This window comes from Rattus rattus, chromosome 2 (genome assembly GCF_011064425.1).
Source record: "Rattus rattus isolate New Zealand chromosome 2, Rrattus_CSIRO_v1, whole genome shotgun sequence".
Lineage (NCBI taxonomy): Eukaryota > Metazoa > Chordata > Mammalia > Rodentia > Muridae > Rattus > Rattus rattus.
The window spans coordinates 177726633-177742200 of NC_046155.1; the positions used below are offsets into that span (position 1 = coordinate 177726633).

Genomic DNA, 15568 nt, shown 5'->3' on the forward strand with positions numbered 1-15568 from the left:
TTTACTCACAACCCAATTACATAAACTCCATCAGGCTGTGCACGGGCACTGAGATGTCCTTTTGTTTGATTCTCCTGAATAAATTTTCAGGCGGTCTGCCTCGATCAAATTTGATCAGCATGACTCTGTAAAGCTGTCGCGTCAGCGCACGGACGCCGCGGCGTCCCGAGAGCCGGCGCGGGAGCTTAATTATACCTTTTATAAGCACCAAGACAAAGTTTTTCTCCCAAAATACTGTGTTCCTTTTACCTCCTCTTTTATTCTCTCCCGGGACATTCTTTTCCCAACTTCTCACCTCCGAATTGGAGGGGACTGCTACTTGAGATCGATCAGTTTCCTTTTCTCATTGCAACTTTTCACTACCCCCTGTTTCTGACCATCTTTTCCTTCCCCAACGCTCTCTCGCTTTGTTGTTTTAACTGAGCAGTTCCCATGACCTCTGAAGCCGTTTGGTGGTAGCTAGAAACTCAAAGGTCAATAGAAAAGCCCGAGGGTTGCCAGAGCAACTAGCGGCACCTGCCGCGTCGGCAGTGGGTAAGAGTTGGAGCAGATCAAGGCCAGCCATGGTCTCTCAGGGTCTTACCCCACTATAGCTTCTGAATTTCTCCCACGAAATGGAGGCTTCCCGTGGCACCGGCGATGTTTTTATCCAGGGTTTCTTGGCACCAAATGTCCCACGGCGACTTTCCACCGGCAAGGAGCACGCGAGACATAGAAATTTTACTATGAGTGACTTTATTCCTGTCTATTCCTCTCTCATGGTGGAAGCCCTGCTTGCGCCGCCAGGCGCGCCTATTTATCCCCTGTGCACGCACCACACCTGATTGGTTGTTTACTCATGACCTCATCAGGTACGCCCTGAAATGGGCAAAGACCTGGCAAGAAGGCACTCTTGCACATGCACACAGTTAACCTCCCCATAGGGAGTTGGGGCTTGCGCGGTAAAGCTAGCGCCATCTTGACTGACCTGGCTTCCACGTGGGGCGCAGCGCCATCTAGTGGTGGCGAAATGTTATTTGCCCTCTACACCCCATATGTGGCCCATACATATACAGCCACCAAACTAGATAAGATGGATGAAGCAAAGAAGTGCAGGCTGACAGGAACCAGATGTAGATCTCTCCTGAGAGACACAGCCAGAATACAGCAAATACATAGGCGAATGCCAGCAGCAAACCACTGAACTGAGAATGGGACCCCCGTTGAAGGAATCAGAGAAAGGACTGAAAGAGCTTGAAAGGGCTTGATTCCCCATATGAACAACAACGCCAACCAACCAGAGCTTCCAGGGACTAAGCCACTACCCAAAGACTATACATGGACTGACCCTGGACTCCAACTGCATAGGTAGCAATGAATATCCTAGTAAGAGCACCAGTGGAAGGGGAAGCCCTGGGTCCTGCTAAGACTGAACCCCCAGTGAAGGTGATTGTTGGGGGGACGGCGGTAATGGGGGGAGGATGGGGAGCGGAAGCCCATATAGAAGGGGAGGGGGAGGGACTAGGGGGATGTTGGCCTGGAAACCAGGAAGGGGAATAATAATCAAAATGTAAATAAGAAATACTCAAGTTAATAAAGATTAAAAAATAAAATAAAAGCAAAATGTGTGCGATAGAAAAAAAAGAATATTCTGTTATGTTCATAGATTGGTGTCTCACTCTACAATCATTGGAAAGGTTCCCTACAGCAGTAGCACATTCAATTCTAAATAAGATGTATCCATAAAACCTATTCAGGGCTCAGAAAATGCAGAAGTGGAGGAGGAAAAATTGTAAGAGCCAGAGAATATGGAGAAGACTGAGGCCTTCTGAATATAGCTAGACTGATGGATGTATGAAATCACAGAGACTGTGAAAGCATGTAAAGGACCTATAACAGTCTATGACAGATAGACTGCCAGTGCTTAGAGAGGAAATGGCCTCGAGCCCCCGTATTTAATTCAGAAGTATTTGTAAGCTATCACAAGCCCCCATCCATAACCCAAAGGCAAATACAAAAAATAGTTGTCTCCAATGAGGCTCCATGAGTATACAAATAATACCAGGCCCATGCTCAATAATAGATGGAAAACAAAAAGAATAAACTCACTTTTGAACTTTGAATAATGGCACTTTTTTAACCATACATGACTTTTTTATACATACTATGTATAGGATTTTTGTTGTTATGTTTTGATTTAAGGTTTTCTATAAAAGAAAACATGTGTGTCTCTGAATCTCTATTTCTGTTCCTTGTCCTTTTACTTTGGTTCTTGTTTGTTTGTTTGTTTGTTTTGTCCTATTCTAGTTTCTTTGTTTTTATTTTAATGAATTATTATTTTACATACTTTTTTATTTTCTAGTAACAGAAAAAAAAGAATAGGTATGGGATTGAGTGGTGAGAGATATGAGAATAATTGGGGAAAAGTGGTGGAGGGGAAAATGTAATAAAAATATACTGTGGGGTCTGGAGATATGGCTCAGTGGTTAAGACACTGACTGCTCTTCCAGAGGTCCTGAGTTCAAATCCCAGCAACCACATGGTGGCTCACAACAATCTCTAATGCGATCTGATGCCCTCTTCTGGTGTGTCTGAAGACAGCTACAGTGTACTTATATATAATAAATAAATAAGTCTTTAAAAATATATACTGTGTGGAAAAAAAGAACTTTTTCAATAAAAATAAGGAAAGGGAAAAAATAATCCTGTTCTATTTTCAGAAAATACTGAGAAGATATTTAAACATGGATGTTTAGAAACAGAAGCATGCAAACTGTAAAAGTCATTGCAATAAACTTGCACATTTGATATGTGATGAGTCTTCCCTAAATATTGTTCTACCTTCTGTTCAGGTTTAAGTTGAAGAGCTACCAATATATTTTGGCCATGAGGTTTGCCATTGAGGAAATCAACAGCAATCCCCATCTTTTACCAAACACATCCCTGGGATTTGAGATCAATAATGTCCCACACGGTCAGAGGTACACTCTGGTCAAACTTTTTAGCTCACTTTCAGGGTCTAATTATGACATTCCTAACTACATAAGTGCAAGTGAGAGCAATTCTGCTGCTGTACTTACAGGACCATCATGGACAATATCTGAATGCATAGGCACACTCCTGGATCTTTACAAATTTCCACAGGTGAGAGAAGGTGATGGGATAGGACATTAGGTCAGTTCTACTTGGTGACATTTTAGAAGGCTGTGAGGGAAAATAGGGAAACTTAAATCACTCTTCACAGATAGGGAAATGAGGCAGACAATTAATGGTACATCTATGTTTCTGTAGCTTAGAACAGATAAAAGGGAAAAAATAGAATAGACACAGGACACTATTGAACCTAAGATTTTTCGTACTTTTATGGAAAACCCATAAAAGGTAAGATTGACCTTCAAAACAGGATTGTCCTAAAGACTTCAAACCATTACTATAAAATTGAGTTGAATTTTATGACAATGTTCTTTTATCTTATTTTTTTTCTGCAGCTTACTTTTGGGCCTTTTGATAGTCTCCTGAGTGAACAAAGACGGTTTTCTTCTCTGTACCAAGTGGCCCCCAAAGATACATTTCTGACGCCTGGCATTGTATCTTTGATGCTTCATTTCCATTGGATCTGGGTAGGGATATTCATCATAGATGATGACAAAGGTGCCCAGACCCTGTCAGACTTGAGAAATGAAATGGATAAAAATGGAGTCTGCACAGCATTTGTAGAAATGATCCCAGTCATCAAGGGTTCGTTTTTTACCAAATCCTGGAAAAATCATGTGCAGATCCTGGAATCATCATCAAATGTGATTATTATTTATGGGGACTCTGATTCTCTATTAAGCTTAATAGTAAATATTAAGCAGAAGTTATTCACATGGAAAGTATGGGTACTGATCTCACAGTGGGATGTTTCTAAATTTGATGATTATTTCATGATAGACTCATTGCATGGAGCTCTTATTTTTTCACACCATCATGAAAAGATTCCTAATTTTACAGATTTTATGCAGAAGTACAACCCTTCCAAATACCCGGAAGACACTTATCTTCATGTATTGTGGCACATGTACTTCAATTGCTCATTTGTTAAGAAAGATTGTAAAATTGTGCACAACTGTTTGCCTAATGCCTCCTTGGGATTCTTGCCTGGGAACATATTTGACATGGCCATGAGTGAAGAGAGTTACAATGTATACAATGCTGTGTATGCTGTGGCCCACAGTCTGCATGAGATGATTCTCAATCAAGTGCAATTTCAAACTCATGAAAAAGGAAAAAAGATGGCATTCTTCCCTTGGCAGGTAATGTCACTTCAGTTTTATTGTGATATCAGCACATGATACTTGAAGACTTTATAAATTCACTAAATCTAGGCAATACATAGTTTAGATTATTTTGTCAACAATATGCAAGAAAGACTGTGCTATATATATATAGCAACATATATAGTTATATTACAAAGAGCCATACAATAATTTCACAGTAAATTTTCAATATAAAAGGTTCATTTACCTCAGAGATTTCACACAACAAAAAAAAATCAGAGACAGAGAATTATCACAATGAACATGAACACCTCTAAAATGCTTACAGTATGTAAATAGTCACTCGGGGATTAAAATTAACTAGAGATATTTCCTAATCCTGCTTGGCCTTTGCTTCTCTCTAGTTTATGTAATATAAGCACATGCATCTCTTTCAGCTTCACCCCTTTCTAAGGGAAAGACAACTCATCAATCAGAATGGAGCAAATGAAGATCTGGATTGTACCAGGAAATCACACGTAGAGTATGACATTCTCAACTTTTGGAATTTCCCGAAAGGTCTTGGGCTAAATGTGAAAGTAGGAACGTTTTCTCCAAGTGCTCCAAAGGAACAGAAACTGTCCGTAACTTCTAACATGATACAGTGGGCCACAGGGTCGACAGAGGTGGGTTGCATCTTACTTCTGTGTTTTGAAGAATATGGAAATCTCAAAATCGTGTTTCTGAGGGTCAGGATTCTTCATTGCTCACACAGGGCCCACTAATAGGCAAGTAATGACCACGAATATACAAAATTATCTTAACACCTAATTTTGCAAAATGAACTATATTTATTTTTCAGTCTTCTCGTTTACCAAATATCATGAATACAGAATTTTTCAGGAAGATTTCCACCACTATCTCAGATCATCTGACAGAAAGTTTGTTTTGATCCCAGCTTGGAAGTTTTCAGTCAATGGTCAGTTAGCCTTTTTCTTCTTGACCCAGTCAGGACAGAAGACCATGAAGGGAATGTGTGTTAGTTGTTTGTTTTGCAGTTGCAAAAATGCTACCTAACAAAACAATGTAGGAGCAATTTTCTAGGTTCACAGTTTGAGAGTATATTCTATGACTGCAGAAAGCCAGGTTCTTAGGTGGTGGGGAAAGAGATTCGCCTTTCATTAACAGTCAGGGTACAGAGAGCGCTGAGGGCTGCTGAGTGTTAACTGCTTTCCTGCTTTCCATTTTTTCAGGAACCATGGCCAATAAATCAGAGCCACCTACTATTAGACATGGTCTGTGCACCTCAAGTAAACAAATCTAAAAAGATATTTTTCAATAATTCTCATAGATTCATTTCAACAGTGATTCTAATACCTGTCACACTGACTTGGTGAACTTTTACCATGGAAAAAAATTATTTGTATTTGTAACCAAGAGTAAAGAGGCAGTAGATTTGTAGTTATACCAAGACATGATACCAAGAACATAAACATTTGCTTCTATGACTCACCTTAAACAATTTCAACAATTTTCTAGTAAATTCATATTATTAGGACCAAACATTAACAACATGGGCCTGTGAATGACTCATACTAGTAGTAAAAACAATTCAACTATTTGCATTTAGAGAAATTGGCATAAAAAAAATTAATGGTTCTATATTCAAAACCACTGTATTGGAGACTCCATCCAAACCTGACCACTTGCTATCCTGACCATTCTCAGATTCCAAGGTCTGTATGCAGTGAAAGCTGTCATCCTGGATTCAGGAAAACCCACCAGGAGGGCAGGGTTGCCTGTTGCTTTGACTGCATTCCTTGTCCAGAAAATGAGATTTCCAATGAGACAGGTAAGTGTCAGCCATGCAAAACACATTCATATCTATTCACATCTGCAAAATCTAAGCAAATGGAAAACATCTGTAAATGAACTGCAATCAGTTCACTTCAGTGAAGATAATTCTCTGCTTTCCAAATGTCAGAAAATCACAGGTTACAGCTTATTTTTCCCACTGAAATAATACACACTTGACATTGAAATTCATAACTTCTTTGTGTTCTTGTACCATTGTGGTTGAGGCTGACAGAAGAAACAACTTTATCAACAATAGAGTATCCTGCTTCATTTTACCATGCCTTTTGTCTTAGTTTCTTTTCTACTGATATGACAAAGTAATCTGACCAAGCAACTTATAATAGACAGCATTTAACTGGCTTGTATTTTCAGGTACTTAGAGTCCATAAAAGCAGAGCAGAACTGTATGTGATACTTTGAAGGAGAAGGGCCCACATATGCTTTTATGATTGAATACTTGAGCTACAGTTATGGAACTATTTGGGATGGATTAGGGGGTGTGGACATGTTCAAGGAGGACTGTCATTTAGGATGGGTTTGGAGGTATCAACAGCTCATTTCATTTCCATTTAGCATTCACTCTCCCCTCTCCTACTCCCTCCCTCTCTCTTTCTTCTCTTCCACCTCCACCTCCCCGCTCCTCTACCTCATGCTTGTAGATCAGATGCAAGCTTTCAGCTATTTTTTCCAGATCCCGTCCTTCCTGTAGTTTGCCATGTTCCCCATATGGAACTGTGAGTCGGCAAGTTAAATGCTTTCTTTTATAAGTTGCCTTGGTCATGCCTCTTCCTAGCAGTCAGAAATTAACTAAGACAGCATAACAAGAACAATTGAGCACTCACATGCAGATCCACAAGTAGGAGACAAAGAAGACACAATGAATGACAAACCCTTCAACAGCAACATGCCTCTCCCAAAAGAGCCTCATCTCCTAATCCTTTCCAGATAGTGCCCCCAATGAGGGGCAAATGCATACAAATATGTATGGGGCAGGGGGACATTCTCATTCAAACCATCACATTTTGCTCTCTGACATCCATGTTCTTCTTAGCAAATCATAATGCTATTTTTTACTTTGATTTTATAAAATTCTATGTTTTATACAACACATTCTAATCACAGATCTCCATCCCTCCAGTCAACACCCCCACCTACCCTCTCCCTCAAATCCACTGCTCTTCAGGTTTTCTTCAGAAAATGGTGGAAATGTCAACTGAACATGCCATGACAAGATGCAATGACATTAGGTATAAGCCTCATTTCAAGCCTGGACAAGACAACCCAGTAGGACAAAAAGGATCCCACGAGCATTCAAGAGTCAATCACACCCTACTTTCACTGTTAGGAATCCCACTTTAAAAGCCCATGTCAGAATGATCCTGCGTTCATGTCCATTCTGACTTTATATTGGGGAGTTGAGTCCACTAACACTGATAGATAGATGTTAATAACTAAGGATTGCTAATTCCTGTTATTTTGGTGGTGGTAGTGGTGGTGGTGGTGGTGGTGGTGGTGGTGGTGTTGTGTGTGTGTGTGTGTGTGTGTGTGTCCCTTCTTTGCTAGCTAGAGTGAAATTATTTATTGCTTGCATATTCAGGGGTGCAGTTAATCTCCTTGGGTTGAAGTTTTCTTTCTAGTATTTTCTATAGGGATGGATTTGTAGAAAGATTATGTTTAAATTTGACTTTGTCATGAAATATCTTGATTTCTCCATGTACAGTGATTGGCAGTTATGCTGGGCTGACACCTGTGGTCTCCTAGAGTCTGCAAAATATATGTCCAGGCCCTTCTGGCCTTTAGAATCTCCACTGAAATTATTCATTTCTTGTGTTTTCTTGAATGTAGTTAGCCTTGTTGGGTTGAAGTTTTCCTTCTAGTATCCTTTGTAGGAGTAGGTTAGTGGAAAAATACTGTTTAAATTATGTTGTGTCATGTAATATCTTTCTCTTCCCCTGTATGGTGATGGAAAGTTTTGCTTTCTGATGTCTGAGGTCCCTTAGGGTCTTCAAGACATCTGTCCAGGCCTTTCTTACTTTGAGCATGTCCATTGAGAACTCAGGTATAGTTCTAATAGATAAGCCTTTCTATCTTATAGGCATTTTTTTCTTTTTTTTTTTTATTTTTCCCATTTTCATTAAATTGGGTACTTCTTATTTACATTTCAAATGCTATTCCCTTACCTGGTTTCCTGTCCATCAGCCCCCTAAATCCTCCCCATCCACTTCTATAAGGGTGTTCACTTCCCCATCTACCCCCCTTACCGCCCCACCCAACAATCCCATATACTGGGGGTCCAACCTTGCCATGACCAAGGGCTTCACCTTCTCTTGGGTCAGGAATGTGGGCAGGAGTAGTTGTCCCCTCTGAGCTTTCAAGATTGTCTGTACTTCTGGGAGACCAGCTCTCTCCCTGATGAGATTTGGGTACAGAGAATACTATCTATTCTTAAGAAGTCATGGGATATCAGTGCGATAGAATGTCCTTTGAAATCCTAATCTTACAATGATGTTCCTATATGTGTCCCAAATATAAAATATATATGGTGTTCTCTAAGTTTCTTCATTCTCTGAAGCAACCTGACTGAATTCGTATTCTGAAATTGTTGGCACCTTGAAGTATCTCACCAGTTATACAGTTCTCATAACCCTGAACAACATTTGAACACTGTTCCTGATAGCTTGTCAATTTACTCTTAGTTCATAATGTACACATATGAATTTTTGCCATATTTTCAATAGATTAGCAAAGTACCTATATTTCTCTATACCTTTTAATTTTAAACTATACTTAATTTCTTCGTATCATCACATTACTATTCATATTCCCTATATGATACATACTAATCAGGATTTTGCCCTCACCTAACTCCTCCTAGATCTTCCCCATTTCTATGCCCTGCCAGTTCTCCACACTTTCTTTCTCTTTTTTTTTTAAAGAGAAAAGAGAAAAAAAATCCCACCAAACCAAACAAAACAACAGTTAAGTAAAACACTCAGTCTCACACACATGCATGCACGAACTATGGAAGCATAAAGTTGCAAACCAAACTATTAAGAAAAATTCTGTAAGACCAGAAATAAACAGTAGACTAGGCCACACTAGTCAGAAGAACACAGAACTTCTGCTGCACCAAGTTAAGCACCATAAGTACTGCTCTTAACCTGGTCATAGACTCCCTCTGGATTAATGCTCATTCAGGCCACCAGAAATCCATGCCACAAAGACCAGAAGACCAAAGAAGGAAGAGAAACCAAAAACCAAAACCAAACCTAGAAAATAGCAGCTAGCTTTATTATGGTCCTAAACCCAGATACCTAAACGCCAGTGTAAGAACACAGTAAACAGACCCAAATCCCATAGGGAAGAGAGATGAACACCCAGAAGTGCAGACATCCTGAGACGACAGGACAGACTGCCATTTCTGCACACCTCTGCCCACATCCCTGGTCCAAGGGGAAACTGAACAGGGCCTCTGGACACAGGAATATAGGAACAGGCAGCCACTGGTACCTGTGGTTCTGGTCTGTGCCCAGGACTAAACTGAACCTGTCAAATAGCTCCCTGCACCGAAACCTTGTTGGGGAGAGAACTGAACTCTCAGAAGTGCAGACACTGGGGGCTAGAGAGATGGCTCAGTGGTTAAGAGCACTGACTGCTCTTCCAGAGGTCCTGAGTTCAATTCCTATCAACCACATGGTGGCTCAAGACCATCCGTAATGGGATCTGATGCCCTCTTCTGGCATATGGCAGAATGAACGTGTATACATAATAAATAAATCTTTTAAAAAAAGAAAAAAAGAGAAGAAGAAGAAGTGCAGACACTCCTGAAAAATCAGAGAAGACTACGCTCTGCCCACATTCCCAATCCAAGAGGGAATTGCCTAGTGCCAAATGAGCCCCCTGGGTACAAGGACCTAGGAGCAATCAGAGGCAGGACACTTCTGATTCCTCCCCACACGGAGAGCTGAAAGACAATCACCAGGAGCACCTACACACCTGAGATCAGAGTACCTGTTCCCAGAAAGGGGTAAAAGAAAACAGGAAAACAGTTCTACAGGCGTTCTGACACAGAGGCCTACAGAAGGGTCAAGCCACTCTCAGAAACAGCAAGACAAGCAAACACCAGAGACAACCGGATGGTGAGAGGCAAGTACAGGAACCTAAACAACAGAAACCAAGACATCGTGAGAGTCCAGTTCTCCCACCAAAGAAAACACTGGATATACAAACACACCAGAAAAGCAAGATTTAGATTTAAAATCACATTTTATGATAATGATGGAGGCCAACCCAGGCTACTATATCCAGCAAAACTCTCAATTAACATAGATGGAGAAACCAAGATATTCCATGCCAAAACCAAATTTACACAATATCTTTCTACAAACACAACCCTACAAAGGATAATAGATGGAAAACTCAAACACAAGGAGAGAAACTACACCATACAGAAAGCAAGGATATAATCTCCTTGCAATGAAACCAAAAGAGAGACGCAGAAACATAATTCCACCTCTAACAATGAAAACAACAGGAATCGACGACCACTATTCCTAAATATCTCTCAACATCAATGGACTCAATTCCCCAATAAAAAGACATAGACTAACTGACTGGATACATAAAGAGGACCCAGCATTTTACTGCATACAAGAAACACACCACAGGGACAAATACAGACACTACCTTAGAGGAAAAGGCTGGAAAACAACTTTGCAAGCAAATAGTCCAAAAAACAAACTGGAGTAATCATTCTAATATCGAATAAAATTGACTTTTAACCAGAAGTCATCCAAAAAGATAAGGAAGGACACTTCATATTCATGAAAGGAAAAATGCACCAAAATGAACTCTCAATCCTAAATATCTATGCTCCAAATACAAGGGCATCTACATTCATAAAAGAAACCTTACTAAAGCCCAAACCACACATTGAGCCTCACACAATAATAGTAGGAGATTTCAATACCCCACTCTCATTAATGGACAGATCGTGGAAACATATTAAACAGAAACAGAGAGAAACTAACAGAAGTTATGAACCAAATGGATTTAACAGGTATTTATAGAACATTCCATCCTAAAACAAAAGGATATACCTTCTTCTCAGCATCTTGTGATACCTTCTCCAAAACTGACCATATCATTGGTCACAGAAAGGTCTTAACAGATACAGGAAGATAGAAATAATCCCATGCATCCTGTCAGATCACCATGGACTAAGGCTGGTCTTCAATAACAATAAGGGAAGAACGCCCACATATATATGAAACTTGAACAATGCTCTACTCAATGATAACGTGGTCAAGGAAGAAATAAAGAAATTAAAGACTTCTTAGAATTTAATGAAAATGAAGGTACAACATACCCAAACTTATGGGACACAATGAAAGCTGTGCTAAGAGGAAAACTCATAGCTCTGAGTGCCTGCAGAAAGAAACAGGAGAGAGCATGTATCAACAACTTGACAGCACACCTAAAAGCTCTAGAAAAAAAAAGAAATAAATAAACCCAAGACTATTAGAAGGCAGGAAATAATGAAACCCAGGGCTGAAATCAACCAAGTAGAAACCAAAAAGACTATACAAAGAATCAACAAAAGCAGGAGCTTGTTCTTTGAGACAATCAACAAGATAGATAAACCCTTAGCCAGACTAACCAGAGGGCACAGAGAGTGTATCCAAATTAACAAAATCAGAAATGAAAAGGGAGACATAACTACAGAATCAGAGGAAATTCGAAAAATCATCAGATCCTACTACGAAAGCCTATATTCAACAAAACTTGAAAATCTGGAGGAAATGAACAATTTTCTAGACAGATACCAGATACCAAAGCTAAATCAGGAACAAATGAACCATCTAAACAACCCCATAACTCCTAAAGAAATACAAGCAGTTATTAAAAGTCTCCCAACCAAAAAGAGCCCAGGACCAGATGGGTTCAGTGCTGAATTCTAATAGACCTTCATAGAAGACCTCATACCAATAGTGTCCAAACTATTCCACAAAATAGAAATAGACAGGGCACCACCAAATTCCTTCTATGACGCCACAATTACTCTTACACCTAAACCACACAAAGACCCAACAAAGTAAGAGAACTTCAAACCAATTTCCCTTATGAATATTGACACAAAAATACACAATAAAATTCTTGAAAGTCAAATCCAAGAACACATCAAAATGATCATCCATCATGATCAAGTAGGCTTCATTCCAGGTATGAAGGGATGGTTCAATATATGGAAAACCATCAATGTAATCCACTATATAAAAACCACATGATCATTTCATTAGATGCTGAGAAAGCATTTGACAAAATTCAACACCCTTTCATGATAAAAGTCCTGGAAAGATCCGGAATTCAAGGGTTATATCTAAACATAGTAAAAGCAATATATAGCAAACCAGTAGCTAATATCAAACTAAATGGAGAGAAAATTGAAGCAATCCCACTAAAATCAGGGACTAGACAAGGCTGCCCACTCTCTCCCTACTTATTCAATATAGTACTCAAAGTCCAAGCCAGAGAAATCAGGCAATGAAAGGAGTTCAAATGGATACAAATTGGAAGGGAAAATGTCCTTATCATCTTTAGTCATCCTTAGAACAACCTTAGAACATCCTTAGTCATCAGGGAAATGCAAATCAAAACAACCATGAGATTCCACCTCACACCAGTCAGAATGGCTAAGATCAAAAACTCAGGTGACAGCAGATACTGGCGAAGATGTGGAGAAAGAGGAACACTCCTCTATTGTTGGTGGAATTGTAACCTGGAAATTGTAACCAGTCTGGAAATCAGTCTGGAGGTTCCTGAGAAAATTGGATGGTGCACTACCTAAGGACCCAGCCATACCACTCCAACATACAACAAAGACACATGCTCCACTATGTTCACAGCAGCCTTATTTATAATATCCAGAAGCTGGAAAGAAACCAGATGCCCTTCAACAGAGGAATGGATACACAAAATGTGGTACATCTACACAATGGAATATTACTCAGCTATCAAAAGCAATGACTTCATGAAATTCATAGGCAAATAGATGGAAGTAGAAAATATCATCTTGAGTGAGGTAATGCAATACAAACACACACACACATGATACACACTCACTGATAAGTGGATATTAGCATTAAAGCTCAAGTTACTCAAGATTAAATCCATAGACCACAAGAAGCTCAAGAAGAAAGTCAACCAAACTGTGAATGTTTCAGTCCTTCTTAAAACGGGGAACAAAAATATTCATAGGAGGGGATATGGAGACAAAGTTTGGAGCAGAGACTGAAGGAATGGCCATTCAGAGCCTGCCCCACCTGGAGGCCCAGTCATTATATATACAGCCACCAAAACTAGACAATATTGATGAAGTCAAGAAGTGCATGCTGACAGGAGCCTGATATAGCTGTCTCCTGAGAGGCTCAGCCAGAGCACGACAAATACAGCAAACCATTGAACTGAGAACAGGGTCTCTGTTGGAAAAATTAGAGAAAGGATTGAAGGAGCTGAATGGGCTTGAAACCTCATAAGCACAATACCAACCAACCAGAGCTTCCAGGGACTAAACCATTACCCAAAGACTACACATGGACAGACCCATGGCTCCAGCTGCATATGTAGCAGTGGATGGCCTTGGTGGGCACCAATGGGAGGAGAAGCCCTTGGTCCTGCCAAGGCTGCATCCCCCAGTGTAGGGGACTGTCAGGGTCGGGAGGTGAAAGGGGGGGGTTGGGAAAGGGGAAGACCCTTATAGAAGAAGGGGAGGAGGATGGTATAGAGGGAAACTGGGAAAGGTGATAACATTTGAAATGTAAATAAAATATATCCAATAAAAAGGGAAAAAAGAAATATTATCTGGAAAGTGTTTTTATATGTGCATCGGAAACAGTATAATTGTTCTGATAACACTGCAGTGTGGGGGAGCTAGGAAATGGCTTAGGATAAAAGAGAAAACCATAGTATGCACTTATTATAAACTGCATTTCTTTCAGATGTGGATCAGTGTTTGAAGTGTCCAGAAACTCACTATGCAAACATAGAGAAGATCCACTGCCTAGAGAAAACTGTGACATTTCTGGCCTATGATGACCCACTGGGGAAGACACTTTGCTTCATGTCCCTGGGTTTCTCCTCGCTCACAGCTGCTGTTCTTGGGGTGTTTCTGAAGAACAGGGACACCCCCATTGTCAAGGCCAATAACCTGCCTCTCAGTTACACCCTGCTCATCACTCTGACCCTCTGTTTTCTCTGTCCCTTGCTCTTCATTGGCCGTCCCAGCACAGCCTCCTGTATCCTGCAGCAAAACATTTTTGGGTTTCTCTTCACTGTGGCTCTATCCACTGTGTTGGCCAAAACTATCACTGTTGTTATAGCCTTTAAGATCACTTCTCCAGGAAGAATTAGAAGATGGCTGCTGATATCAAGGGCCCCTAATTTCATTATTCCCTTATGCACCCTGCTCCAAGTTTTCCTATCTGGAATTTGGCTGACAACCTCTCCTCCATTTATTGATAAAGATGTTCACTCAGAACATGGGCACATCATCATCATTTGCAACAAAGGCTCAGCTGTTGCTTTCCATTGCCTCCTGGGATACCTGGGAGCACTAGCCCTGGGGAGCTACTTTATGGCTTTCTTGTCCAGAAATCTACCTGACACATTCAATGAAGCCAAGTTCCTGGCTTTCAGCATGCTGGTGTTCTGCAGTGTCTGGGTCACCTTCCTCCCTATCTACCACAGCACCAAGGGGAAGAACATGGTGGCTATGGAAGTCTTCTCTATCTTGGCTTCCAGTACATCTCTCCTAGGCATCATCTTTGCCCCCAAGTGCTACCTCATATTATTAAGACCAGAAAGGAATTCGCTTTGCTATATCAGGGACAAAACTTACGCTAAAAGCAAAAAACCTTCTTAGCATCTCCTTATGTGCCTCTTAAGTTAAACAGCATCATTGAAGGCAATTGTTGTTCTTCACTATCTGAACACTCACATATAAAGTCATAATTGTACATTTGAGCCAGGGGCTATTATTTCTTTAGATAGTCATATATATGTACCTAATGCTTTTTTCACATTGAAATATGTGCTGCATTTTTCGTCTTCCTCTTCCACTTACTATTAGTTTTGTGCTATTGATTTAGCTTGCAATAAAATCCAAATTTCTGAGTTCTTCCACTTGGATCATTAACATATTTTATTAATTTGACAACTGGATTGCAAAAAGATTTATTTCCTCTATTAATTACGTGTGCTGATGAACAGATTCAAGTCATATATGAAGAGTTTACTTTTTTAATATTTTGTGAATTTGACATTCAATACAGCAAACTTGTGTCAATAGAACATTTTGCTTCGGAAGTCAATACATTTCTTAAATTTGTCATGATTTCCATACATATGTGTTTTATTCTGAAAAAATCTAATTCCTTTGTATGTGATGTAAGCTTTCATGAAAATTATTCTATACCATGTCACTGCAAGTGAGCTAC

The 15568-nt window shown here is 40.0% G+C and overlaps 1 protein-coding gene across 2 annotated transcripts in view; it reads left to right on the forward strand.

The window, feature by feature from the left end:
* Positions 1–15254, forward strand: part of LOC116894550 (vomeronasal type-2 receptor 116-like) — a 31456-nt gene extending 16202 nt beyond the window's left edge. The window contains exons 2-6 of one of the 2 annotated variants that reach the window (XM_032896259.1): positions 2832–3123; positions 3468–4274; positions 4676–4903; positions 5946–6069; positions 14072–15254. In XM_032896259.1, coding sequence (XP_032752150.1) covers positions 2832–3123; positions 3468–4274; positions 4676–4903; positions 5946–6069; positions 14072–14994 — 2374 coding nt within the window. In that variant the 3' untranslated portion in view covers positions 14995–15254. The remainder of the gene's footprint in view (positions 1–2831; positions 3124–3467; positions 4275–4675; positions 4904–5945; positions 6070–14071) is intronic. The other variant, XM_032896260.1, reaches the window with a different exon arrangement.
* The last annotated feature ends 314 nt before the right edge of the window (positions 15255–15568 follow it).